Genomic DNA, 24,392 nt, shown 5'->3' with positions numbered 1-24,392 from the left:
GGGACGATGTTCATCGCCTGAAGCTCCTGGAAGAGGAGCTTGCACGCGTAGGGGATCTTCAGATGGCTGACTTCCGAGGAGGACTTGCAGTAGTTGCACCAGCCGGCGTAGCCGAGAAGGCCGCAGCGCTGTTTCATCCCCCCCCACGGCCAGCAACAGCGACAGCAACAGCAGCAGCAGCAGCAACAAGGCCGGCGGCGGCGGAGGCGGTGGGCATACCCACATGACGGTGGCGACGATGGTGGGCAGGTTAGATCAATGTGCTGCGAGTGGGGGGGCACAAAAAAAAGCGATGAAAGGATCCCCACAGCAAGCCAGGAGAGGGAAGGGGGCGCGAGGGGGAAAGCCGTTACAGGCGCACCTTGCACACGTCAACCTCGAACTCATCAGACGAGGTCATCAGGCGCTCAAGTAGGAGCATGGACGCGCCATAGCCGATCAGACAATCGCGCTCCATCTCACCCAGGCGCAGACCGCCATCTCGAGAGCGACCCTGTGCCAGGTGGGGGCAGGGGGAGGGGGGCGAAAAAAAAAAGGTCAGTCAAGGAACAGCAGGGCACCAACAGGCACATAGACACAGGGCCATCCATCTCAAGGCCCCTGGCCGACGATGGGGCACGCACCTCGGTCGGCTGGCGAGTGAGGACGGCACGGGGGCCGCGCGCACGGGCATGCATCTTGTCCATGACCATGTGCTTCAGCTTCTGATAGTACACCGGTCCGAAGAAGACGTATGCCGTCAGGGCCTCACCCGTGACACCTGGGTATTGTCCACGCCCGGGACAGACGGACAGGGCCAAGCAGGCAGGCAGGGAGAGAGAGAGAGAGAGAGAGAAAGAGGAAGGGACGCGAGGGGGCAGCGGTGCAGTTAGCAACACCGAGGCGGTGCCGGTGGAGCAGGGCGAGAGGAAGATGGCCGGCTGGCGCTGGCCCGGCGGAAGGGCACACGCTTTCGGTGCTCGGCCGCCACACCAGGGCGCGCATGAACCGGCGCCGCACGCACCCGACGTCAGGTAGTCCTTGCCGAAGTAGTTGTACCCGTGGGCAATGAGCTGCTCGCCCATGTCATCGACCTTGTCACCGCCGAAGGCCGTGCCGTAGCGGTCCTCGCCTTCAAGCACACCGGCCTTGCCGGCCAGCAGTTCGATCATCTTGCCGACGGTCATTCGACTGGGGAAACCGTGGGGGTTCATGATGATGTCCGGGCAGAGGCCCTCATCCGTGAAGGGCATGTCCTCCTGGTTGACGATCACACCGACGACACCCTTCTGCCCGTGACGGGAACTGAACTTGTCGCCGAGCTCCGGTCGCCGGGTGGTTCGCATGTTGACCTTGACCAGGAGCTGGTTGTCATTGTTCGGAGTGAGGATCACCTACACGTGTGCGTGTGTCCACATGTGAGGGGATGTGTGTGTGTGTGTGTGTGTGTGTGTGTGTGTGTGTGCGCGCGCGCGCGGCCGAGGGAGACCAAAGGAGGGGGGACCCAGGGGGAGGAGGAAGAGGAGTGAATAAAAGGAAAGGAGGAAAAGAACGAGAGGGAGAGAGGGAAGATCAATGAATGCAAGCAAAAGCGAGTCAGCAGCGGGCGCCCCCCCCCCCCCCCCGTCGGGGCCTGCGTCGCCGGAGCGCACCTTGTCAATGTAGCCGGAGCACGGCGAGCGGAAGGTCATCGGGGCACTCTTGAAGCTGGCGTCCGAGATGACGGACAAATCGCGCAGGGTACCGCTGGTATTGATGGGGGTCTGCTTGTTGACGTAGATCTGGCCCGGCTCGATGCGCTCACTGACGCCACAAATGCCATCGGCCTCCAGGACGCCGAACTTGGTGCCAGTCTGGTCGCCAGGGGGCGGACCAACAATCCGGTCGAAGCTCTGGTTCGGGTACTTCTTAATGACGGTCGAGTGCTTGCGCAGGACCTGGCATCGGGCAAAGCCACGATCGAGCGACGCCTTGTTCATGACCAGCGCATCCTCAATATCATAGCCGGTGTAACTCATGACGGCGATGATGGCGTTCTGCCCGGCAGGGAGCTGTCCGGTTGTGTATGTGTGTTCGTGTGTGCGTGCATGTGTTCGTGCGTGCGTGTGCGTGCGTGTGCGTGTATGCGTTCGTGCGTGCGTGCGTTCGTGCGTTCGTGCGTGCGTGTGCGTTCGTGCGTGCGTGTGCGTGCGTTCGTGCGTTCGTGCGTTCGTGCGTGCGTGTGCGTGCGTGCGTGTGCGCGCGCGTATGCGGAGAGAGGGCGACAGCACCGGCAGAGAGGGCCAAAGGGCATGGAGTGAGTCCAGGGCGGGAAGGGGGAGAAGAAAAAAAACCGCCCGACAGGACACGGAAAACACCCGGCCGGCAACGCACCTTGTCGAAGTCCACCATCTGGAAAGCCCGCGTGGTGACCAGCGGCCGCTGCGGGTAGCAAATGAAATACAGCAGCGTGTCGAAGCGCTGGTACTGGTTGTAGGAGATGACACCGATGGCCTGCTTGCCCATGGCGCACTGGTAGGTGTTACGCGGGGACTGGTTGTGGTGCGGGTAGGGGATGACACCGGCACACACACCGAGGATGGTGAAGGGCTCGATCTCCAGGTGCGTGGTCTGGTCCCGGTGGATGAGGTTCTCGTACAGGGCAATGTGCGAGTCATTCTCCTCATTGACATCCAGATACTCGACCAGCCCATCGCGCACGAAGTCCTGGAAGGACCGCAGCCCCAGGCGCAGCTCGGTGATGTGCCGTGCGGTGACCCGCGGGGCGCCGGTTCGCGTGTCCACGATGACCAATGGCCGGCACACGCGGCCGCCATCGCTGGCAATGTGCACACACCGCTGAGCGCTGTTCCGATAGACCGAGACGAACTCGCTCACCAGGCCTGCCCGGCGGATCTGCCGGAACTCCGACACAAACTTGTCCGCATCATTCACCACACCCAGCATGCTACCATTCAGGAAGACCAGGTACGGCTCGACCCCGGGCAGGGCCGTGGACCCGGCCAGCTCGGTGCCGCTGTACAGCTCGGCATCCTGGGCCCCGATGCTGAAGACAATGTTGGCGATCTGGGTCTCGGCCACGTGCGTGGTGACGTGAGTCATGAGCGCCAGGTTCTTGATCAGGCCACACGCCTCACCTTCCGGCGTGTCCGACGGGCAGAGCATGCCGAACTGCGACGGCTGCAGGGCTCGCGGGCCGGACACCTTCCGGGTCTTCTCGAACTGCGAGCTAATGCGCGTCATCATGCCGAGGGCCGACACGAAGGACAGCCGCGAGAGGACCTGCGTGACACCGGCGCGCTCCATCTTGAAGCGCTTGACGGACCAATTCCTGCGTGGCGTGTGGCGCGTGTGTGTGTGGGGGGGGGGGGGAGAAGGGGGGCAGTGGAGAAAGGCGTCAGTAGGCCGACATGCATGTCAGCTACAAAAAAAGGGGGGGGAGGACAGAGGGGCGGGCGGACGCACCCGGTGGAGATCGCATGCACCAGGCCATTTGTGATGACATCCTGGCGGACCTGGATCAGACGGCTCACGTCGAAGGGCTGCGAGCGGTTGGACTTGCTCAGGGTCTGGTCGATGCTGCGCTTGAGCTCGAAGTTGAAGCGCTTAAACAGATCCTCGAACAGGAGACCAAGCAGCTGGCCGGCACTGGGGCGGGAATGAGCAGCGCAGGAAGAGGGGAGAACGAATACGTCAGTCAGTGTGAGGGAGGAGTGGGGAGGGGGGAGAGAGGGGAGAGAGGGGGAGAGAGGGAGAGAGAGGGGGCGAGCGGGAGAGAGGGGAAGAGAGGGAGAGAGGGGGAGAGAGAAGAAGAGAGAAAAAGAGAGAAAGAGAGAAAGAGAGAAAAAGAGAGAAAGAGAGAAGAAGAGAGAAAAAGAGAAAGAGAGAAAGAGAGAAAGAGAGAAGAAGAGAGAAGAAGAGAGAAGAAGAGAGAAGGAGGGATGGGGAAATATGACAATTGAAGAAGAGAGGCCGACGCACAGCTCCAGACGCTTGTTACCATAGTAGTCACGATCATCGATGTGCGACGGGTCATTCTGGGCCAGAATCATTCGACGGATCATGAGCCCGATGTAGATGGCCTTCTTGCGGAAGTAGAACTGCGGCACCGGCACATGAGCCAGCACCACCTGGGCCAGGATGTCGCGGGCCTCATCGACTCGGCTGCGGCGCTGCACGGCCGGGCCGCCCCACGCGCGCTTCGGCATGCGCACCCGGTTGGCGATGTACTCCAACGCCTGGTGGCTGGTGAACACCTTGGCCAGGGAGGCCTCCTGCAGCGAGGCGCCAAAGGCATCGGCGAAGATCTGCTCCGAGCCGATCAGCTGGATGATCTCCTGGTCGCTCTCAATGCCCATGGCCTTGAGGATGATGGCAATCGGGATGTCCTCGGTCATGGAGTTGTGCTTCAGGTAGATCTTGTTGGACTTGGTGATGAGGTTGGTCTTGGACTTGCGCTCGTGGGTGGACCTGGGAGAGGGGCGCACGCGCGCGCGAAGGCCGAGGCAGGGCCCAGGGCTCCAGGTCAGTGGGGGCTGCTGCTAGGCCAGCCGGGGCAGCCGGAGGCGTGGGGCGAAGATCCCGATGGCAGGAGGAGAGAGGGGGAGGGGCGAGGGGGGGGGGGGGAGAATGCAAAACGCACGAGGTGACCGAGGCCGTGACAAAGCCCTTGCGATCGAGCTCGACGATGATACGGTTGTTGGACAGCTGCTCCTGAATGAGGATGACCTTCTCGACACCCTTGCACACGAAGTAGCCACCTGGGGGCGAGGGGGCGGCATGGTGGGTCAGAGGTGGCCCGAGACAGGGGCAAGGGGCAGGCGCGCCGACTACCACGTACCGGGATCGATCGGGCACTCCTCCATCTGGATGACCTCGTCCTCGGTGCGACCGTAGAGAACACAGTGCGAGGACCGGAGCATGATCGGCATGCGGCCGATGAGGACGCCCCGCCGGCCGACGATCGACCGGCCACGAGTGTACTCGATGTCGACGAACTGCGACCAGCGAGGGCGGGGCAGGCGGAGAGCGAGAGAGGATCCGGCAGCGAGGGGGTTAGACGGCTGCCCAGGTGGGACAGACGCGCACGCGCGCCCTCTCGCGAAAGGGCATGGCGGGATGGGCGGAAGGGCCCCTGACAGGGAGGAGAGGAAGAGAAAGGGCAGAGGGGGGGGGGGGGGAGGAGGAGCCGGGTGCACGCACAATCGGCGCGGAGTAGGTCAGCTCGCGCAGGCGGCACTCCTGCGGGCGGATGTCATGATGCGTGAGGTCCTCCTCGATGCTGGGCTTGCCGACATAGACATTGGTGTACTTCAGGTAGAAGGAGGGGTCCACGTCGCTGACCACCCGGGCGTTGGCGCTGACAATCAGCCGCAGGTCCTCATTGATGAAGTAGTTGAAGGAGTCCAGATGCTGCTTGACCAGGCCGCGGACCTCCAGGAAGGAGGGGAGGATTTTCCACTTGTCCTGGGGAGGACCAGGAGCACGGGGCGTTAGGGCGACCGGCGATGAAAGGCCAGGAAGATGGGGCGGCCGGGGGTGAGGGCAGCCGGCGAGACCCGAACTGGGCACCCGAGCCGGGCCGGCTGCCGACGACGCACCTGCACCGTGGGGATCGGCTTGTAGAGGTCGGACTCCGGATCGGCGGCCGACTCGTCCTTGCCGAAGGAGGAGTACTTGTCCGGGTTGGCGGCCGCGCCGGCGGCCTTCTTGGCGGGGTGGCTCCGGCTGGCGGTCTTCGGGCAGGCGCCCTTGTCCACCGACATCGGGGCGAGGGTGTTCGGCGCCATGGCGGCCGCGCGGGGCGTGTCTACGCGGGGCACGGGGGGAGGGGACAGGAGGAGCGAGGGGAGGGGGGAACGGGAAAGCGGCCGACGGAGGCCCCGGCGGAGGGGGGTGCGCGACCAACTGCGACAGGCGAGCGCGCCCTGTGGATGTGCGAGCAGGAGATCAGGAGGGGGGAAGAGGGAGGCGGGCGTGCGGGCGGTGGAGGAGACGCGCGACAGCGGCAGGCGACACGGGCAGGGCAGGGAGGCAGGAAGAGGGAAAGGGGGGGGGGGAGGAGGAGCAGGTGCCGGTCCCCTCGCGTGGATCACCCCCGTGTCTATGGGGTCCGAAAAAGGGCGCCGACCAGGCTCCTAGCCAACGCATCGCCACGCATGTGGCAGAGAACCTCGCCGTTCCCCTTGCGCATGCGCATGCGAATGCACGCACGCACGCTCGCGCCTCGAGACCCGAGTGCAATGGTCGTGTCGCCTGTGTAGCCCCTCTCCTCGCCGCCCGCCCGCCCCCCCCCCCATGCACTCCGGTGGCAGGGGGGCACCCGGGGGGGGGGGGGGGGAGGGCCGCGCGGCGGGTCGCGGTGATGGCGGCCCGGGCCGCAGCCGGCAGGAGGCCCCGAGCCGCGGGGCCGCAGCCCCCAACGCAGGCCCCAGGCCGAACCTAAAGCCGGACCACCTGCCGGCGATCATGTCCGGGCTTAATCGGCGCCCGAGTTAAGCCGCCTGCATGGGCGGCAGCGTGCCGACGGATGGGGCTCGACACCACGCGCCCGCTGGACGCCGGCCGGCTCGCGCGCGGGAACATGCCTGCCGGCGCTCTCGTGGCCGGGTGGGCGTGTGCGAGCGCGCCAGCCGGGAGACGGCGGCGGCGGTGGCGGCGGCGGCGGCGGCGGCGGCGCGCGCGTGTGCGATGGCGCCCGGCGTGGTGTTCCCTCCCGCGCGCTCCCGTCCCGCCTGGTGCTAGATCTGCGCCGTGGGTGGACCCCAGCGATCTGCCCTGGCTCGCCCAAACACGGCCCCCCCCCCCCCCCCGCCCCCTCTGCCTTTCCTCCCCGCCCCCTCCCTCCCACTCCCGGCTCTCCTCCGGCCCCCTGCGCAATCCGCTTCGCGTGGATCCCCGCCCTCCTCCTCCCCCTCCTCCTTCTCTCCCCCTCCTCCCGCCCCCTTCGCCCCGCTTCCGCGCCGCGCCCCCCTTCGCCGCACATGTCCGCGGGTCTGCTGTCCCAGGTGGCTGGCCGCTCTCCGCTGGAGTTCGCCCTGGCGATTGGCCACGGGGCCCCGCCCGGTGTGGTGGTCTCGTCAAACAGCACGCACATCGGCCCGGACGCGGTGGTCAGCCTGCTGGAGGTGCCCTCTGGCGCGCCGCTCGGCACCTTCGGCCCGCTGCTCGTGGACCCGGGGTGTGTGTCGGTGCTGCGCGTGCCGCTGGCCATGCCGCTGGCCACGCTGGTCCCGGAAACGGCCGGCGCCCCGGCCCCGACGCCGCAGATGCCCCCCTGCTTCTTGGCCGCCGCGCCGCTGGTGGCCATCTCCTCGCACAATCGCATCATGCAAGCGTGGCGGTGGGATCGCCAGGCACCGGTGGACCGGGCCATCGGCCCGGAGCGCCTGGCCTGCCTGGCGCGGTCGCCCTGTGGCGCATGGACCGTGGCCGGCGGCGCCTCTGGCCGGCTGTATCTGTGGGATGTACGTGACCATGTCTTTGCTCTTGTCTTCTGTTCTGTGTGGGCGTGCAAGTGTGCAAGTGTGTCAGGGGGGTGGCGGTGAGCGCGTGAGTGTGTGTGTGTGTGTGTGTGTGTGCATTGCATGCCGCGTGCGTCTGCAATCCACACGCTCATTCCCTCGCTCACTCGCCCGGTCGCACGCACATCCATACCCCACCATTGGCCCCCTGAAATACTGACCAACGGACGGGCTCGATCTCGCCGCGGGAACAGTCCGGCACCGGGGCCCTTGTGCAGTCGTGGGATGCGCACTACGCCCGGGTGACATGCATCCAGTGGACCGACGATTCGCTGGGGTTTGTGTCCGGCTCGGATGACTCCTCGGTCTTTGCCTGGTCCCTGGTGGGCGTGTTCAATGCCATCGCGCGCAATGCTGTCGGTGCCGGGGCCGCCGATGAGGCCAGTGTCCCTCCTCGGCATGCCTGGTCCTCGCAGCACTCGCTGCCCATCTCGGCGGTGGCCCTGACCCCGGGCGGGCTGAACTCGGCTCGCGTCCTGTCGGCCTCCCATGACAAGACCCTGAAGGTGCGTGCACATCCCTCGGCTCCTGGCTGCGGCCTCCATGTATCCGGCCTCGGCACCACGAGGGGCAGGCAGGCAGGCGAAGCCGCCGCTGGCCTGCACACGCCCCCACATGCTGACGCCACCTTTGCACGCGCTTCCCCTGCCGGCCGTCGGGTCATGGGCCGCCTGGCAGATGTGGGACCTGGCCACGGGGGCCCTTCTCTTCACGTACAACCTGCCGTCGGTGGCCCTGTCGCTGGTGTTCGAGCCGTCCACCGGGGCCGTGTGGGCTGGCTGCCATGATGGGCACATCTACCGGGTGATTTTGGCGCGCGGTGTCAGCCTGGCGTCCGATGGGGACGGCGGTGCCACCGGCGGGCTGACCGATGCCACCGGGTCCTGGGCCGCCGGCTCGGCGGAGGGGGACCTGCGCGTTGCGCTCACGGTGCACAAGGCCCCGGTGACCGCGCTGGCGGTCAGCCTGGACGGGGCCTTCCTGGCCTCCGGGTCGCAGGATGGCGTGCTGCTTCTGTGGGACCTGGTCTCCAGGCAGGTGGTCCGGTCGCTGCCACAGCGCCCGGGCCCGGTGAACTTCCTGCAGCTGCTTCCTCGTCCGGAGGCCGAGGCGCTGGCCCTGGCCACCTGTGCTCGGCCGACGCCGGAGCGCCTGGCCGGCGCCGGGGGGGCCGGCTCCTCGCATGCTGGAGGTGGCAATGCCGCGGCGCTGGCCGCTCCGCAAGTCCGCCGCCATGTGGCCCTCCCGCCGGTGTCGGTTCCCGGCTCGCGCGAGGAGGACCTGGCCGGGTGGGTGGTCCACGCGCCGGTGGCCGGGCACTCGCCCGGTCCGGCCGGCGCGGCTCTGCCCCTTGAGCCTCTCTGGTGGGAGGATCGCACCACGGCCGCGCTTCTGCTGGCCGGGCGCCCGGGCCCGGCGGCCGTTGCCGACAAGCAGCCGGTACGTGGCTCTCCGCCGTGTGGGCCTTGGTCGCCTGCTCCGCCCCTGTGTGACTTCTTTCTTCTCCGCTTTTTTCGCTGCCGCCCCCCCCCCCCCTGCCTGGCTTCTGCTCGTGTGCTTGTCTGATGTCCCGCTGACGCGCCTGTGGCTGCCTTCCGCCCTCCCTGCCGTTCGGGGGGGAAAAAAAGACCCCCGCTGCCCCTGTCGCTGCTGCTGCCCAGCCGGAGGAACTGCTGGAGCTTCAGACCCAGAATGAAACCCTGCGGGCCGATGTGCAGTACCTGACCGAGATCAATGAGAAGCTGATCGCCATGCTGGAAGCGGCCACCGGCGGCCCGGCCGCCACGGCGGCCGACGAGTGATGTGCCCGCCTGGCGGATCCTCCCCGCGCCGCATGCCACCTCCCCTTCCCCCCCCCCCCCTTCCCTGCCGTGTGGTGAGGCGAGGAGGAGGCGGTCCCGCCCGTCCTTCTCCCGTCCCCCCTCTGTCCTTTCCCTCCTCCGTCCGCCCAGCCCCCTCTTTCGTATGTTACCATGCACCCACACACACACACACACACACGCACATACACGCTCACGCATGGGTGTGTCGGTGTATTGCTTGCTTCACGCCCTTGAATAGACCACACTTTGTTTGTCTTCCCTCCGAGCCCAGCTCCCCCGGACCCGGGAGAGGGAACCACGGCCGGCACCGGAGCCGGCCACACATCATTGCCGGCCTGCTGAGGGGAACAGCCCGGCCAGCAGGCCGGATAGGCCGGAGCCGGTGGAGGAGCGCGGCCGCCCGGCGGCCCCGGCGCGCGGCGAGGCCGGCATGTCGGCCACCTGGTCGAACACCATGGACGGGGATTGGGAGATGGCCGGGCTGGCCGGGGGGCTGGCGGCCGCGCTGCCAGCCAAGTCGAAGGACCCGGCCGGGCCGCCGCCGGGGCCACCCAGCCGAGCCCAAATGTCGGGCTCCGGGCCGGCGGCCCCCGGCCGCCGCGGCCCGAGGAGCAGGCGCTGCCACAGCAGGAAGGACAGGATGTTGACAAGGCGGCCCACATGGCGGAGCTCGCGCTGGCACATGTCGCTGGTGTTGTCGCTGTCGGCGGCCCCGTCGGAGGCCCTGGCGCCGCCGCCGCCGCCGCCGCCGCCGCGCGCAGGTGCCCGGCGCACGAATGTAAACTCGCAATAGCGCGGGGAGCAGGGCCCGGCCCCGGGGCCCGTGGGGCCGGGCGAATTGTTGGCCACATCGAGCGGCTGGCCGTCCAGGCTATACCGGACCACCAGCAGGAGGTCCGTGTCCGGCACCAGCGGCACCAGCAGGAACCCCACTCGCGAGTCGGGCCGGAGATGGTGCTGCAAGCGAGCCGACGCGCCGGCCCCCCCGGAGGGCAGCGGCGCCCGGAGGAGCCCGCCCGTTTGGAGCCCGCCCTGGAGCGGCCCACTTGCGGGGAGCGTGGGCCCGGGGCACGGGTCGCCCGGCGACCCGGCCGGCACATCGCCGCCCAAGGCCGCCTCGCCCGGCGGCAGACTCAGCCCGGAGAGGGAGAAGTCCACCAGCGGGACCGCCGCGTCGTCGGTGTCGGTCAAGTGCAGGCAGGCCGGCTGCGATCCGAAGTGGGGCAGGTTGTTTGTGTGTTGTGGTTGGTGCAGGGGTTTTGCATTTCCCCCGGGTGCATGGACGCACAGGCGCGCGCGGGCACATGGCCGAGTGCTTGTCAGTATGGGCGCGGAGGGGGCGGGGGGGGGGGGGGGAGGGGGGCGGGCGGGTGCATGTGCACGAGCGGGCGTGGACATGGGCGTGGGCGTGGGCATGTCTTCGGGCTGTGGCGAAAACGTACCCCGAAGGCCTGGGTCAGGAAGAGAGCCGTGCCGGGCCAGGGAAGCATGGACACCAGCTCGTGCAGGCTGGGGTCGATGTCGGTGGCGGCACGGTGCCGGCACAAATCCAGCAGCCGCATCAAATCCGCGTGGTGGAAGCCCGGCGGCCGGCCGAGCGGGGTCCCGGTGCCCAGGTCCTCCACCGCGCGGAGGAAGTCCACCAGACCCGAGGACATCGGGACCGGGGGACTGTCGGTGCGCAGGCACCCACCGGCCGCCGTCAGGAGGGCCCGATTCCAGAGCTCGTCGCGCTCGAATTGGATGCGCACATTCTTGAGGACCTTCTGCAGGCTGTAGAGGGAGAGGGAGGGAGAGGGGGGGAGAGGTGAAGCCAGTGGGCAAGGCAGGGGCAGCATGGGCACGCACGCGAGGAGGGGCGCGCACACAGCGAGGCACAAACCGAGGAGCGGCGAAAGGAAAGGGAGGCAGAAACATGAAGGTCAGAGGGGGAGGGAACAGGACGATAAGACGGAAGGGGGACGGCATAGTGGGAGCCTGGGCGAGGGATGACAGGGCCGGCGAAGACCCCGGCAGAGGAGGGCGCGGGGGGGGGAGACGGGGGGGGGGGCACACATGCGACACGTACAAGGTCTCGCAGCCCAGCAGCAGCCGGTGCTTCGAGGGGAGCAGGTGCGAGTAGGTGCCCGCGTCGCACAGCGGATCGAAGGCCAGAGCACGGACGGCCAGCAGCAGGCCGCGCAGGCGCCGGGGGGAAATCCGCGGCCCGGGGGTATCGACGGCCAGCTGGCGGAAGAAGGCGCAGCAGAACTTGGCCTGGCCGCCGGCTCCGAGCCCCGGGTCCCCGGCCGAGGGGGGCCCCGGGAAGAGGTCCACATCGGCCTCACGACGGAGCATCAGCCGCGAGGCGTGCGCCAAGCAGCACCCGGTCGACGCGGCGAACAGCCGGCTCAGGCCGATGGCCCGCTCGTGGAAGTAGTACAGCAGGGCCGGCGACCGGAGGTCCAGGTCGGCCATGATGCGCAGGAGCGAGGGCTCGGCCCCGGACCCGGGGCGCAGGGTGAGCCGCGGGACCCCGGGGTCCGCGGCGTCCGGTGCCGGCACCGCCCCCGGCAGAACATCCGCCAGGGCCGGGCACCGGGGCACCAGCCGCCCGGCGGCCGCGGTCAGGTCGGCCACCACCTGCGCCGCGGCCGCCGGGTCCGAGCAGATCGACCCCCCGAGGCAGCCGGCAATCCGGCCGAAGGCGGCCGGCGTGGCCAGCACCCGGCGCGCGTACTCCAACGCAAAGGGCAGCTCCTCCTCCAGCGAGGTCACCCGGTTGCGCAGCCACAGCTCCGCCGGCAGGGACCCGCGCTTGTGGGGGCCGGCCGCGCCGGAGCGCGACAGCCGCAGCCGGTCGTCCTGCAGCAGACGCCGGACCACGGCCGCCCGGCCGAAGGCCACCGCCCCGAAGAGCGGCGACCATACCCGCTCAAAGCGGTAGTACTCGCGGGACGGGTGGCACGTGGACCCGGCGCCGCCGGGGCCGGCCCCGGTGGCGGCCACGCTCGCGGCCCCGGGCAAGATCGGCCCCATGAACAGCGGGTCCGACGAGGAGTAGGGCACATGCAGCGGCAGCCGGGCCGGGTAGTTGACGTTTGTTTGGTCCTGGCCCAGGAGCAGGTCCACCACGGCCGCATGGCCGCGCGCGCACGCGGCAAAGAGCGGCGTCTCGCCGGACACCGCGTCCCGGCGGTTGAGCAGCGCCTGCAGGACCGGGCCCCGGGCGGCGCCGACCTCGGCGGCCAGGGCATCCACCCGGGCCCCCAGCAGGGCCTCCACCCGGGGGAGATCCCCGCCGGCCGAGGCCGACAGCAGGGCCGCAAAGTGCGCGGCCACGGCCGGCAGCCCGGCCAGCGTGGCGACCGAGTCACCGGGCGACTCCTCGCGTACCGGGCCGGCCGTCGGTGCCCGGGGCACAACCGGCTCCTCGAGCGCCGGCGACGCCAGGTGCCCATTGCACTTGGACGACAGGGTGTACAGGGCCTCATCGCGCAGGAGCGGCGACACATGGGCCAGGTTGCTGACCAGCAGGATGTACCGCAGGACCAGCGGCGCGGCATGGCCCCCGGCCTCCGGGAAGACCACCAGCGTATAGACGAAGGGGGTGGTGGTGGCGTCGGCCGACACTCCGGCCGGCGGGGCCGAGAAGTCCGCCTGCGAGGACACCCGGAAGAAGGCCGGGCGCTGACGCGGCGCCGGGGCCGGGGCCGAGCCCGAGCCCGAGCCCGAGCCCGAGCCCGAGCCCGAGCCCGAGCCCGACCCTGGTCCCGGGTCCGGCCCGTCGGCCATGCCCCCGGCCCGGGGGCCAGAGCGCAAAACCAGCCGCGCCTCCGGGCAGGCGCTCCAGATGGACCGCAGGTGGAAGTCCGGCGACTGGCGGGCCAGATACTGCACCAGGGCCTCCCGGCTCATGGAGCTGTCCGGCAGGGGAATGACCCCGGAGTAGATGCGCGACCGGGCCTGCGGCGACACCCCGGCCAGGCTGACAAACCGGTGGAGCTGCTGCACCACATCCAGCGCCGGGTGCATGGCCGTCGGGATGCCGGGGCTGCCGCCGCGCGGCGGCGCCGAGGCCGCATCTGCCGGGCTCGCCGGGCCGGCCCCAGCCCGCCGCGTGGCATTGCCCCCGGCGTACCCGGTTGAGGGGGTATACTGGCTGGACCAGCGGAGCTCCGGCTCCAGCAGACGCTGGAAGTGCCGGACATAGAAGTCCAGCGTGAAGACCTCCAGCTGGATCTGCCGGCGCCAGTAGGACGCCGCGTCGATTTGGGCCCGCTCATCGACCACCTTGCGTCGGTCGATGCGCGCCCGGAGCTGCATGGCCTCCGGCGACTTGCCCTCGGCCAGGACAAAGCGCACATCCCCGGCATCCGAGGGCAGCAGGGGCCCGGGCCCGGTGGCACTGGCGGAGCCGGCCGTGCCGGCCGTCGGGGGGGTGGTGCTGCTGGTGGCAGCAGCGGCGACAGCGGTCCCGGGGGGGCCGCCGGCCGCCGTCCCACCCGGTGCCGAGGGCTCCGGGTCTTCGTCATTCACGACAAGGCCCGCCCGAGGGGGGGCCACCAGCGGCGACGAGCCCCGGCCCGTGGACCCGGCCAGCAGTCCGGCCGATGCCGAGCCCGAGCCCGGGCCCGAGCCCGAGCCCGAGCCCGGACCACCGGAGCCGCGGGCCAAAATCGGCCGCAGGGCCGAGTGCTGCCGCTGCAGCGGGGCCGTCATCGACAGGGACTGGCTCGGTCGGGCCCGGAAGGCCAGGGCCGTCATCATGGCGCTCGAAGCCCGCTGCCGGGGGTGCTGCTGACGGACGGCGAAGACATTGAACCCGATCAGCAACGACCCGACATGGGTGGTGCTCAGCGGCCCGGACACCGCCGCCGAGATGGTGGCATTCCCGCTCAACAGGGCCGATGTGTCGTAGAACCCCAGCTCGAAGAGCAGCAGCCCCACACGCCCGCTCGGGGCCGTGTATGGCCGGGAGAAGTACACCCGCCGGGCAACCGCATCTCCGGGGCCGCGCAGCCCGACGAAGGCCGTCGGCGAGAGGAAGAGCCGCGCGCCGCCGCCGCCGCCGCCGCCGTCCGGGCCGCCGGGGGCCCCGGCCCCGGCCCCGGCCCCGGCCCCGGCCTGCCCGCCCGGCGCCTCGTGCGCAAACTCGATGCCAATCAAATCGGCGTAGGCCCGGTAGTCGGCCAGGAACTGGCTCAGGTGCTGGTCATACCACTCGGCCACCGTCAGGCCGGAGGGGCTGTCCGCAGCGGCGGCGGTGGCGGCGCCGGCGCCGGCCGGGGCGCCGGGCGTGGCCGGGTCACCGCCGCCGCCGCCGCCGCCGCTGGCACTGTCACCGCCAACCGCGGCGGCGGTGCAGTACGCCAGATCCGAGACATTGATCAGACCATGGCCCGGGGCCGGGGTGTCGATGCCGGCCGCCAGCCGCAGCCGGCCAAACTGCTCCAGGACGCCAGGCAGCAGGAAGGACTGGGCGGCCGCGGCCGACTCGCCCTCGGCCCCGGCCGCCGACTCGCCCCCGGCCACCAGGTCCACCGGGCCATACTGCACGGTGGTGGGGCCCGCGGCGGCCGGGGTGCTCGGGGCGCCGCGGCCCGTCGGCACCAGCCCGCCAGCCGGTGGATGGATTTCCCGGATGGCGCCAGATTGCTTGGAGGCAAACATCGGCGCCCGGACCACAAACAGCACCCGACTGGATTGGATCAGCAGGGCGATGTCCGAGGCTGCGCCGGGGCAACCGAAGCCCATCCGACAGGGGGGCACGCAAGAAACGGCGGGCGGAGCATGTCAGCCACACGTCGGGCCTCCCGAAGACGGGGGAGGGGGGGGGGGAGCAGACAATCAAAAGAAAGAGGGAAAGGCGGCTCGCCCGCGCACCGGTCATCCGGTCTCGATCGATGGTGACCCATCGCAGGCAGACCGCATTCCAGGCGGCCACCACCCGGGCCAGGTCGCGCTCGGCGAAGAGCAGCCCGCGGAGGTCGCCGGCCAGCGCGGCCACCGGGTCCCCGGCCGGGGCCGGCCGGAGCAGGGCCCGCCGCGAGAAGGCCGACAGGAAGCTGCCCGACCGCAGGAGCACCTGCCACTGGGGAAGCCCAACAAGGTCCCGGGCGAAGTGCACATCGCGCAGCAGCAGGCGCAGGTCCACCAGCTTCCGGCGCGGGGCCGGGGGCGCCGAGTGCACTGGCGGCGGCCCGGCGGCCGGGGGGGCCGCATCGGAACCGGTCCGGCCCGGCCCGGCCCACGACCCGGGCACCGGGGCCGCGCCCGACATCTCGGCCGCCGCCGCCGCCGCCGGGGAGATGGTGATCACCCGGTGCTCGGCCGGCTCGGGCCCCGCGGTGGGCGCCGCTCCCGGCGTCGGGTCGCTGCTCGTGGGCTTATCCTCGGCCGGTGGCTCGGCCACCATGCTGAAGAGGCCGAAGTCCGGGTCCAGGAAGGATAAGCGCGGGGGAAGCGTCGCGGCGGAGCCATCCCCGGCGGCGGGGTCGCCCATCGCCGGGGAGGTGCTCGGCTCGGTGGGGTGACTATGGCGGCGATGGTCAGCGGCATGAGAGAGAGCGAGAGAGAGAGCGAAAGAGAGAGAGAGAACGAGAACGAGAGAGAGAGAGAGCGAGAACGAGAGAGAGAGAGAACGAGAACGAGAACGAGAACGAGAACGAGAGAGAGAGAGAGAGAGAGAGAGAAAACGAGAACGAGAGAGAGAGAGAGAGAACGAGAACGAGAACGAGAACGAGAACGAGAGAGAGAGAGAGAGAGAGAGATAAAGAGGGGGAGGGAGATCAAGAGCCGGCCACAGCCGGGACACGGGCGGACAGGGCCCAGCCCGGGCGGGGGGGCACGACAAGAAAAAAACGCACACCGGAGCCAACACAGGAGGAGCAACGCCGAGGCGCGCCAGAAGACGCTGGGACCGGGCTGACGCGCCGGGTCGCCGGGTGGCCGGCAGGACCGGCCCCGGCCAGCTGGCCGTCATGGCAACGGCGCTCGCCCCGGCAGTCGGCAGGGCCAGCTGCGGCCGGCTCGAGGGCGAGGCAAGCCCGGTCGAGGGGGCGCCCACACCGGCGGCACGCGCCCCGGCCGAGAGCCCGGCCTGGATCTGCGGCAGGAGCAACGACGAGGCCGGCGAGGTCATGAGCTGCGGATGGCTGGCGCCACCGCTGGGGGTGGCATCGCCGCCACCGCCGCCACCGCCACCGCCACCGCCGACGGTCGAGGCGCCGCCAGACCCCGGGACAGTGCCCAGCTGACCGGCGGCCGAGAGGGTGCTCGAGCTGGCCGGCTGGCCGCCGGGCCCGCCGACAGATGGCGCCGTCGTTTGCACGCCGGCCGCCAGGGCCCCGGGGGCTGGTGGCAAGGGCAGCTGGATCAACTGGTCGATGGTGTCCGGCCGCAGGGCGAAGGACAGCCGCACCCCAACGCGCGGGGCCAGCTGGAGGTGCTTCAGCCCGCGCGACCCCCGGGCCCCGGGGCCAGGCGCCCCGGCACCCGGGCCCGGGGTCGTGGCAAGGCCCGGCCCGGCCCCGCCCGGCGACGAAGCCCCAGACGGCCCGGACTCCGGCAGGAAGCCCGGGCCCAGGGCGGCCACCATCGCCGCGGTGGCTGCCGCCGCGGCTGCCGAGGCCGCGCTCACCCGCAGCGCCCCACTCGGCAGGGTGCCGAAGCTCAGGAAAAAGTGCACCCCCTGAATGCTCAGGACCACGGTGGTGATGTCGCCCTGGCTGAGCAGCGGATCGGCCGGGGGGGCGGCCCCGGCCACGGCCACCGCCAGCGCGCCTGCCGGGGCCGCCGGTTGCGGCGACGCCGGGGCCAACGGCGACGACCCGCCCACCAGCCCGCCGGCCGGCAGGAAGAGCCCACCAGGGCCCGTCACCCCGGCGGCCGGCTGCTTGCCCAGCTGGTGCACCAGGCGCCCGGCAGGCAGTGACACCCCCCCGGCCAGGCCATCGCCCTGGTCCCCGGAGGGGTCCGGCAGCTCGGCGAAGCCGGGCCCCGTGCCGGGGGACGTGGCCAGGCCCGGATGGCCGCCACCCGCCACCGACCCGGCCCGCGACTGGGACAGCACCGCGGCAATGTGCTTGGTCGAGCGAGCAGGCCGGAAACTGGCCGAGCCGGATGCCGGCCCCGGGCCCGACACCGCGGCACCATCATTGCCGCTCAGGGCCCGCGCCGGGGCGGCCGAGGGCGCCGCCACCGAGCTGCTGGACCCGGAAGCCCCGGGGCCCCCGGTACCGGGGCCAGGACCGGTGCTGGCGCCCGGGCCAGGGCCCGGCCCGCCGGCCGCCGGCATCACAAAGGCCGGCAACTGCAGGAAGCGCCGCGCGAAGGAGGGCGGCGAAAGGACCAGCCCCAGGGCCGGGGCATCCAGCCGGGCCCGGCAAAAGAGACCCAGCTTCTGCAGGGAGGCCAGGTCCATCAGCGTCCGCCGGGCCACCATCCAGCTCACATGCCGGACAATGCTCATGGACACGGCATCCACCAGGGCCCGGGACACATTGTATGCCTGGAGCTCCACCGTGCTGGCGGTCAGGGAAATCAGCAGGAAGGCCCCGCGGCGCACATCGAGCGCCTGGTTCGGGCCGAGCACCGGCGCGGCCAGGCCGGCCCCGGTGCCGGTGCCAAGCCCGGTGGCCAGGGTCCCGCCGCCGCCGCCGCCGCCGCCGCCGACACCGCCCGCCGCTGCGGCCCCGCCGGCCCCGCCGCCGCCGAACATCAGCAGCGAGCCGGAGTGCGTCCCGGCAAAGGAGGCCGCCCCACCGGGCCCGGCGCCGGAGCTCGAAGCCCCCGGCAGGGAGACCACCGCCTGGGCCAGGCCCCCGGACACCGGGGACATGTAGACCGAGGGGTCTGGCGAGCCGATCGGCGGGGGGAAGGCATCGTAGGGCATCGGATCCGGCAGGAGGCTGCTGGCGTCCGGCAGGGAGGACACCGGCGCGGTGGCAGTGGCGGGGGTTGCCGCCGCTGCCGTCGCCCCCGGCCCGGCCACCGGCGCAGGCGAACCCGCCGCCCCCCCGGGCGGCAGGGCCCCGGTGAAGGTTCCGCGCTCGGGGCCCGGTGAAGCGCGGGCCCCGGCCGTCGGCTGGAAGCCCAGCACATGAGATGCGCCAGGGCCCTCGTCGGTCGGATCGCCCGCCAGGTCGCCGAAGCCCGACCCGGCCGGTGCTCCGGCCCCGAAGAAGACCGACGACCGGCGCGACGGGTGGACCGACGGCGCGACCGACGGCGCGACCGACGGCGCCAGCGATGGCGACGACGAGGCCAGGGCCAGGTGCACCCCGCCGGGGCCCCTGCCCGGGGAGCCGACAAACACCGGCGACCCGCTGGTCTCCAACGACCCGGGGAGGGTCACCTCGCCGGTGAACAAAGGCGATGTCAGGTGGATGAAAGACCCGTCCGAGGCCACCGAGCCGCCGGAACACCCGGCCACCGACTGGTTGGCCACCGACTGGCCGGTGGAGTGCTCGCCCACCGGGCCGTCGATTTGGTCCGGGTGCGGGCAGAAGCCGTAGTTGGCACACACATGCTCCAGGCCGCAAACAATGACCGAGTGACTTGCCGTGCCGCGGGGAAAGGGCATGACCAGGCGAGGACACACAGAGAGAGAGAGAGAGAGAGAAAGAGAGGGAGAGAGGCGGGCCGGAGGAGGGGGAGGGGGGGGGGGCGAGGAAGAGGAAAGCAACTCCCCGGGGGGCAGTGGCCGGGAAAAGCCCCAAAACCGGGAGCATCAATCGCGACACGGCGGGACAGGGCCCGGGCAGACGCACAGGGAAAAGTCCTCCGACAGGGCCAGCGAGGTGTGGGCCCGTGGCAGGGACACCCGGTCGGGTCGCACATCGCGACTCGGCAGGGTCAGCAGAATGGGCGTGGCCAAATCCGACAGGAGCTGCGACACCGAGTCGCACAGGCCGCGCACGAAGACATCATGCTGCGCGCGCGGCACGGCCGACCGTCCGCACACCGCCAAATCCGACAGGGTCACCGGCAGGGGGAAAGACCGGCTGGTGCCGGGGGCCGGCAGGTCGGCCACCGGGGCCGGCCCAGGCGACCCGGGCAGCGGCGAGTCCCCCGGCGACTCGGGGCCGGGGCCGGGGCCGGGGCCGGGGCCGAGGCCGGGGCCACCAGCGCCCGAACCCACCTCCACCTGGGACAGATCGCGCGCGGCCAGGCACACCAAGGCCTCCGGCCCGAGCGCCAGCGCGTCGACACTCGGGGACCCCAGCCGGGCCGAGGCCTCCAGCAACACCCGCAGCGGGCGGACCACCTCCCGGACAAAGCGCGACACATGGTCCCCGCCGGCCGATTGGCTCGCGCCGCCGATGTAGAAGGGCGCCCCGGGCCAGCGGCCCCCGACCGGGGCACTGCCCAGCAGGCGCTGAACCACCTCCGACCGGGAGCGCGGCCCGGCGTCCGGGGAGGCTGCCGCCGCCGCTGCCGCCGCTGCCGCCGCCGGCACAGCGGCCGCGGCCATTGCCCCTGGAAGCAGGGCCGATGCGCCTGGCATGCCGGCCGCGGCCTGGTGGCACTCGCACAGGTCCTCATCCTGGAGATCCGACACCAGGGCCAGCGACCGGGCCCCGGCCGGACACTCGGGCCCGGCACAGAACTGGCAGCAGGGGCTGCCGGGGCCCAGGCCCGGCACCAGCATGCTCCCCTGGCCGCCGGGCGAGAAGAGCGGCGACAACGGGACCATCGGCCCGGCCGGAGGCGAGTGCACGCTCGCAGACCCGGTGTTGCTCATCTGATCGGCCTCGGCCATGAGCTGCGCCGGGCAGTGGGAAGCCGAGGAAGCGCCGAGAACGCGCGGCAAACGGCACATGCGCATGAGTCAACCCGAGGGGGGGGGGGGAGAGAGAGAGAGAGGAGGAGAGGCGGAGGGAGAATGATATGATGGTTAGATGGCGCGAGGAGGCGTCAGCGGCATGGGCCCGGCGGTGGCGGGAACCGAGGCCAGCGCGCATGCGGCGGCGGCGGCGAAACACGCACAAGCTCCACCAGCATGTCGTGGCAGCTCTGCTTGACCGCCAATTGCAGGCGCTCGCACAGAGCCTGGGCCTTGATTGGCCCGCGCGTCCAGATGTCGATGCCAAAGTGCAAGCCACGGGCCGGGTGCAGGCCGGCCGGGCCGCTGGCATGGGCACCCTCTTCGGGCCCCAGGGACCACCCGGGCACCGGGCAGGCCTCCATCGAGTCGGCCCAGGCCGTGGGCATGGTGTTGATGTCCTCCGACACGGAGGCCACCCACCCGGCGTCCAGCTGGGCATGACAGCGTGCCGGGCATCGGGGCTGCTGGCAGCCCCGGTCGGCCGGGTAGCTGAACAGCGCTTCGCCCCGGTGGTTGGCGATGAACAGGTGCACGCAGGCCACCCCGGAGCCGAAGCTCGGCTCGTGCGCCCCCACCGGCCCGGACCGCGGGTGGCTGCCATTGTACAGGAAGCAGTACTCCCCGGGGAGCACCACCGGCGGGGTGTGGGCCACATCTGCCGGGTCATGCTGCTGGCCGGGGCCTGTGGCGTCGGCCACCGGGGATGGGAGGGGCGATTCGTCGGTGCCCGGCGGCGCGCCGGCTCCCGAACCGGGGCCGCCCCCGGTCGAGGGGTAGTGGTAGCTGCGCGGGCCGGGGGCAAGCGCCGGGATTTGTTGGGGTTTTTTTGTTTGTTAGTTGTTGTTGTTTTTTTGGGGGGGGGGGGGTTTGCGGGGGCGCACTGGCATGTCAGACAGCCGGCCAGGGGGCAGGCACACGGCGGCAGCGCCGCCCCGGGGGCGCAACCGGACGTACAATTGCTCGAAGAAGGCCCGGATCAGGGGCTCCGACTCGCTGGCCAGCGACAAGGGCACCAGGAAGCTGGACACCGTTTGCTTGACAAAGAGCAGCAGCATGTGCGGGTCCCGGGCGAAGATGGCCGGCAGGGCGGCCCGGGCCCGGTACGTGGACCCGAACACCTCGCTCGAGGAGGAAGACACACTGTCGGCCAGGGGAGAGTGGAGCTCGGGCGTGGCGACGGCCGCCGCCGCGGCCGCCGCCGCAACGGCCTCCACCTGCTCCGGCGCCCCGCCGTCCAGACTCGGCGCAAAGAGGAAGGCCAAGTCCGCCGGGCCCAAGCGCAGGGTCGCATGGCGGGACAGCTGCGTCGACAGGGCCGTCAGGCCCAGCTGCACGGTTTTCTGCTGGATCATGTGCAGGAAGGGCGACGTGAATTCGGCGCGCGGCCGCGACATGCCGAAGATCTCCACCACCAGCGTCGAGGAGGGCAGCCGCCGGACCAGGCGCGCGAAGGGCCGGCCGCTGGCCTGGTCCGCCGCGTCCGGCGTCGGCGGCGGGGGAGCCACCCCGGCCCCGGACCCCGGGTGGTCGCCGAGCGCCACGCGCAGGCTCGGCCGGGCGGCCACCTCCAGCTGGGATTGCCGAGCGGCCGCCGCCGCCGCCGCCGCCGCCGCCGCCGCCGCCACACGCAGCTGGCTTCCGGCCCCGAGGCGCCGGCGGCGAACATCCTCCTGCCGATCGGTCCCGGACCCGGGGACCGGCGACGCCGAGCCGGACGACGGCTGCGACGCGGCCACCGAAGTCAGGCCCATTTGCACGGGGGTGCCGATGAGCGACACCGGCGCGCTGCTGGTTCCTGCAGTGCCGCCGCCGCCGCCGCCGCCGCCGCCGCCGCCGGCCCCGGGCCCGGGCCCCCCGGTCCCGGCCTGATTGTCATCATCGAAGCCACTCAGCCGGACCAGGAAGATCAGGTCCCGGTGCCGGTAGACAAAGGTATTCTGTCGGTTGGTCACGGCCATGGTCGACAGCTGGGCGCTGATTTGCGACACCGCCGTGGCCGCGCGCAGCCGCGGCGGCAGGGGGATCTGCACCCGGTGCACCCGGTCGCAAGCGAACTGCCCCACCCGGAAGCCACGATTCCGTGTCAGGTGCAGCACCAGGGCCGGGTACTGCGTCGGGGCCACCTGCTGCTGGATGGCCGCCCGGCAGGGAACGCCGCCGGTGGCCCCGGGCCCCGGTTGGTCTGCCCGCCGCGGCGGGAGCCCCATCTGCCAGGCCGCCCGCCGGGCAGCCTCAATGCCCGCCAGCAGCCCGGCCCCGAGGGCCGCACTGGAGGAATAATCCCCGACAAAGGTGTCGTCATCATCATCCTCCGAGGAGAACTCCTCCGCCAGATCGACCACCATGCCGCCGGTTGCGGCGGCTGCCGTCGCCGCCGCCGCCGCCGCCGCCGCCGCCGCCGGCCCGGCATTCGTGCCTCCCGGTACCGGCGAAGCCACGCCCGAGTGGCCGCCAGCCGCCGGGCCGCCGGTGAAATGCTTCAGCCCACCGGCCCCGGGCCCGGGGCCGGCCGAGGCACCCACCCCGCCCGAGGCCAAGGGGCCGCCACTGGAGCTGGCGCCGACCCCGGGCCCGGGGCCGGTCCCAGCCCCGGGGCCGGCTCCGGCCACCGGGGACATGAGCCCGGAGCCCGGCCCACCGGGACCGGCCCCGGCCACCGCACTGGACGCCGGCGTGCTCACCACCGAGCCCGACATCAAGGACCCGGAGCCCGGGCCGCTGGCCGAGCCGCTGGACCCGCCCCCGACGCCCCCGGCTCCGGCCGACGGCGACGCCACCAGCACCCCGTCCGGCGGCATGAGCAACTTCGAGCACCGGTGCGTCTGCCACGCGTGCAGCAGGAGAATCTGCCGGTTCACGCGGTTGGTGACCCGGAGGAGGGCCGTGCACACGGCGTCCAGCACCCGGTCGCGGTCCTCCGGCTGCACAAGCACCCCGGCCGGCCCGGCGAAGTAGAACTCCAGCGAGTCGGCCTTCAGCGAGAAGATAATCCAGAAGGGCAGCTTGTTCGGCTACATGACGGCCAAGGCGGTCAGCATGTTGGTCCACAGTCAGGGAATCCCCGCACCCCCCGCGTCCGCCGCGTCCGCCGCGCCCCCGGCGCCCCCGGCGCCCCCGCGCCCCCTTCCCCTCCCAAAAAGGCCGTACCTTTACCGAGCAGGCATGCTGCTCGACGTCCTGGCTGACGAGGGCCTCCGCAGGTGCATGGCCATCGGCCTGGCCATCTTCGAGGGCCCGCTGCGACTCGCCATCTGCCGAGCACAGGCTGTAGAAGGAATGACCTCGGGCCATGCGACACCGGGCACATGCCCGACTGCTGGGGATCCGCCGCCAGCCGCCACGCGGCCTCGACAACAGCACTCGGCCAATGACATCGATGACGGGCTGCTGCGCGGCGCGCAGCCCGGCACCACGCCCCTCGAGCCCCGGGTTGTCCAGGCGTGCCGGCGGGGTCACGCCGCCCGCCAAAGTCCGCTGCTCCGACTCATAGCTCTCCCGACAGGTGAGGAAGTCGCTGCGGTCGTCCACAAAGAACACATCCCCCGGCAGCCGGGTCAGCGACAGCGGCGTCAGGGCCAGGGCCCCGAGCGAGGGGCCCAGCAGGGAAGCGGCACGGCGCGTGTGCACCAGCGGCAGCGGGATGCTGAACAGCGATTTGTATGGGAAATAGCTAGGAACATGTGCCCGAAGGGGATGGCCCAGGAAGGGAGTCAGTCTGGATGCCGGCACAGGGGGGGGAGGGTGGGGGGGAGGGGGCAATGGAAAAAAGGGGAAAGGCGCAAGAGCCACACGGCGCCCACACACCATCCACTCTCGATGCAGGTTCGGATGAAGGCCAGCGACTGGCAAGAAACCGGATGCCGCCGGAGGAGGTCCACCACCTGCCGGCGAAGGAATTGCCGAGCAGAATTGCTGGCGGCCAGCGAGCAGGGGGGGGGGGGGGGGGGGGGGGGGGCGGGAGACAGCCAGAGTCAGCATAAAGAGGGCACATTGGCACATTGTGGCGAGGAGACTGGCCGGGACGCACGCCAGTTCGGCGACACGCGAGTCGGCCGGGGCCGGAAGGTACCCCGGCTCCGGGGCCGCTGGCGAGTCGGTCTGCAGGGTGGTTTCCGACACGCAGCGCAGGGCCTCCGATGCACCAGGGACTGGCTCGGTGGACAGCTCCTGCGTGCAGTCGCAAATCGACCGCGGGATAGCCAGGTGACCTGCGGGCCGGGAACGCCGTGTGCGCGCATGCCCCGCCAGCGAGGACAG

General features: G+C 71.2%; 3 protein-coding genes across 3 annotated transcripts in view; 1 reads left to right on the top strand and 2 right to left on the bottom strand.

The window, feature by feature from the left end:
• Positions 1-6,029, bottom strand: part of H696_01464 (DNA-directed RNA polymerase III subunit RPC2) — a gene marked incomplete at its 3' end in the record, with an annotated part of 6,611 nt that extends 582 nt beyond the window's left edge. Inside the window, exons 1-12 of the mRNA XM_009495358.1 lie at positions 5,580-6,029; positions 5,182-5,445; positions 4,820-4,976; positions 4,622-4,739; positions 3,961-4,449; positions 3,445-3,627; positions 2,353-3,310; positions 1,632-2,030; positions 1,004-1,373; positions 624-760; positions 362-493; positions 6-128 (exon numbers count right to left, since the gene is read on the bottom strand). Of these exons, the coding sequence (XP_009493633.1) occupies positions 6-128; positions 362-493; positions 624-760; positions 1,004-1,373; positions 1,632-2,030; positions 2,353-3,310; positions 3,445-3,627; positions 3,961-4,449; positions 4,622-4,739; positions 4,820-4,976; positions 5,182-5,445; positions 5,580-5,768 (3,519 nt within the window). The 5' untranslated portion in view covers positions 5,769-6,029. The remainder of the gene's footprint in view (positions 1-5; positions 129-361; positions 494-623; positions 761-1,003; positions 1,374-1,631; positions 2,031-2,352; positions 3,311-3,444; positions 3,628-3,960; positions 4,450-4,621; positions 4,740-4,819; positions 4,977-5,181; positions 5,446-5,579) is intronic.
• An 852-nt stretch (positions 6,030-6,881) lies between these two features.
• Positions 6,882-9,360, top strand: H696_01463 (hypothetical protein). Its single transcript, XM_009495357.1, has 4 exons — positions 6,882-7,445; positions 7,697-8,008; positions 8,181-8,942; positions 9,131-9,360. The coding sequence occupies exons 1-4, from the start codon at positions 6,963-6,965 to the stop codon at positions 9,302-9,304; spliced, it is 1,731 nt and encodes a 576-aa protein (XP_009493632.1). The 5' UTR covers positions 6,882-6,962; the 3' UTR covers positions 9,305-9,360.
• Positions 9,361-9,649: 289 nt separating this feature from the next.
• The window catches only part of H696_01462 (hypothetical protein), a gene marked incomplete at both ends in the record, with an annotated part of 24,723 nt that continues 9,980 nt past the window's right edge, over positions 9,650-24,392 (bottom strand). The window contains 11 exons of the mRNA XM_009495356.1: positions 9,650-10,531; positions 10,768-11,098; positions 11,394-15,036; positions 15,191-15,840; positions 16,174-18,864; positions 19,078-20,072; positions 20,297-20,918; positions 21,090-23,146; positions 23,283-23,805; positions 23,940-24,047; positions 24,163-24,343. Of these exons, the coding sequence (XP_009493631.1) occupies positions 9,650-10,531; positions 10,768-11,098; positions 11,394-15,036; positions 15,191-15,840; positions 16,174-18,864; positions 19,078-20,072; positions 20,297-20,918; positions 21,090-23,146; positions 23,283-23,805; positions 23,940-24,047; positions 24,163-24,343 (12,683 nt within the window). The remainder of the gene's footprint in view (positions 10,532-10,767; positions 11,099-11,393; positions 15,037-15,190; positions 15,841-16,173; positions 18,865-19,077; positions 20,073-20,296; positions 20,919-21,089; positions 23,147-23,282; positions 23,806-23,939; positions 24,048-24,162; positions 24,344-24,392) is intronic.

Source organism: Fonticula alba (assembly GCF_000388065.1).
Source record: "Fonticula alba strain ATCC 38817 unplaced genomic scaffold supercont2.2, whole genome shotgun sequence".
In the NCBI taxonomy this organism is placed as follows: Eukaryota; order Rotosphaerida; family Fonticulaceae; genus Fonticula; species Fonticula alba.
Note: the sequence above shows the minus strand (reverse complement) of the source record. Positions and strands in the feature narration are given on the sequence as shown.

Bases quoted from the DNA above. Each gene is read 5' to 3' on its own strand.
- H696_01463 (XM_009495357.1), top strand. From the start codon at position 6,963: ATGTCCGCGGGTCTGCTGTCCCAGGTGGCTGGCCGCTCTCCGCTGGAG. The intron at 8,009-8,180 runs GTGCGTGCACAT...GCCGCCTGGCAG, and splicing joins CCCATGACAAGACCCTGAAG to ATGTGGGACCTGGCCACGGG. The intron at 8,943-9,130 runs GTACGTGGCTCT...GGGGAAAAAAAG, and splicing joins CCGTTGCCGACAAGCAGCCG to ACCCCCGCTGCCCCTGTCGC.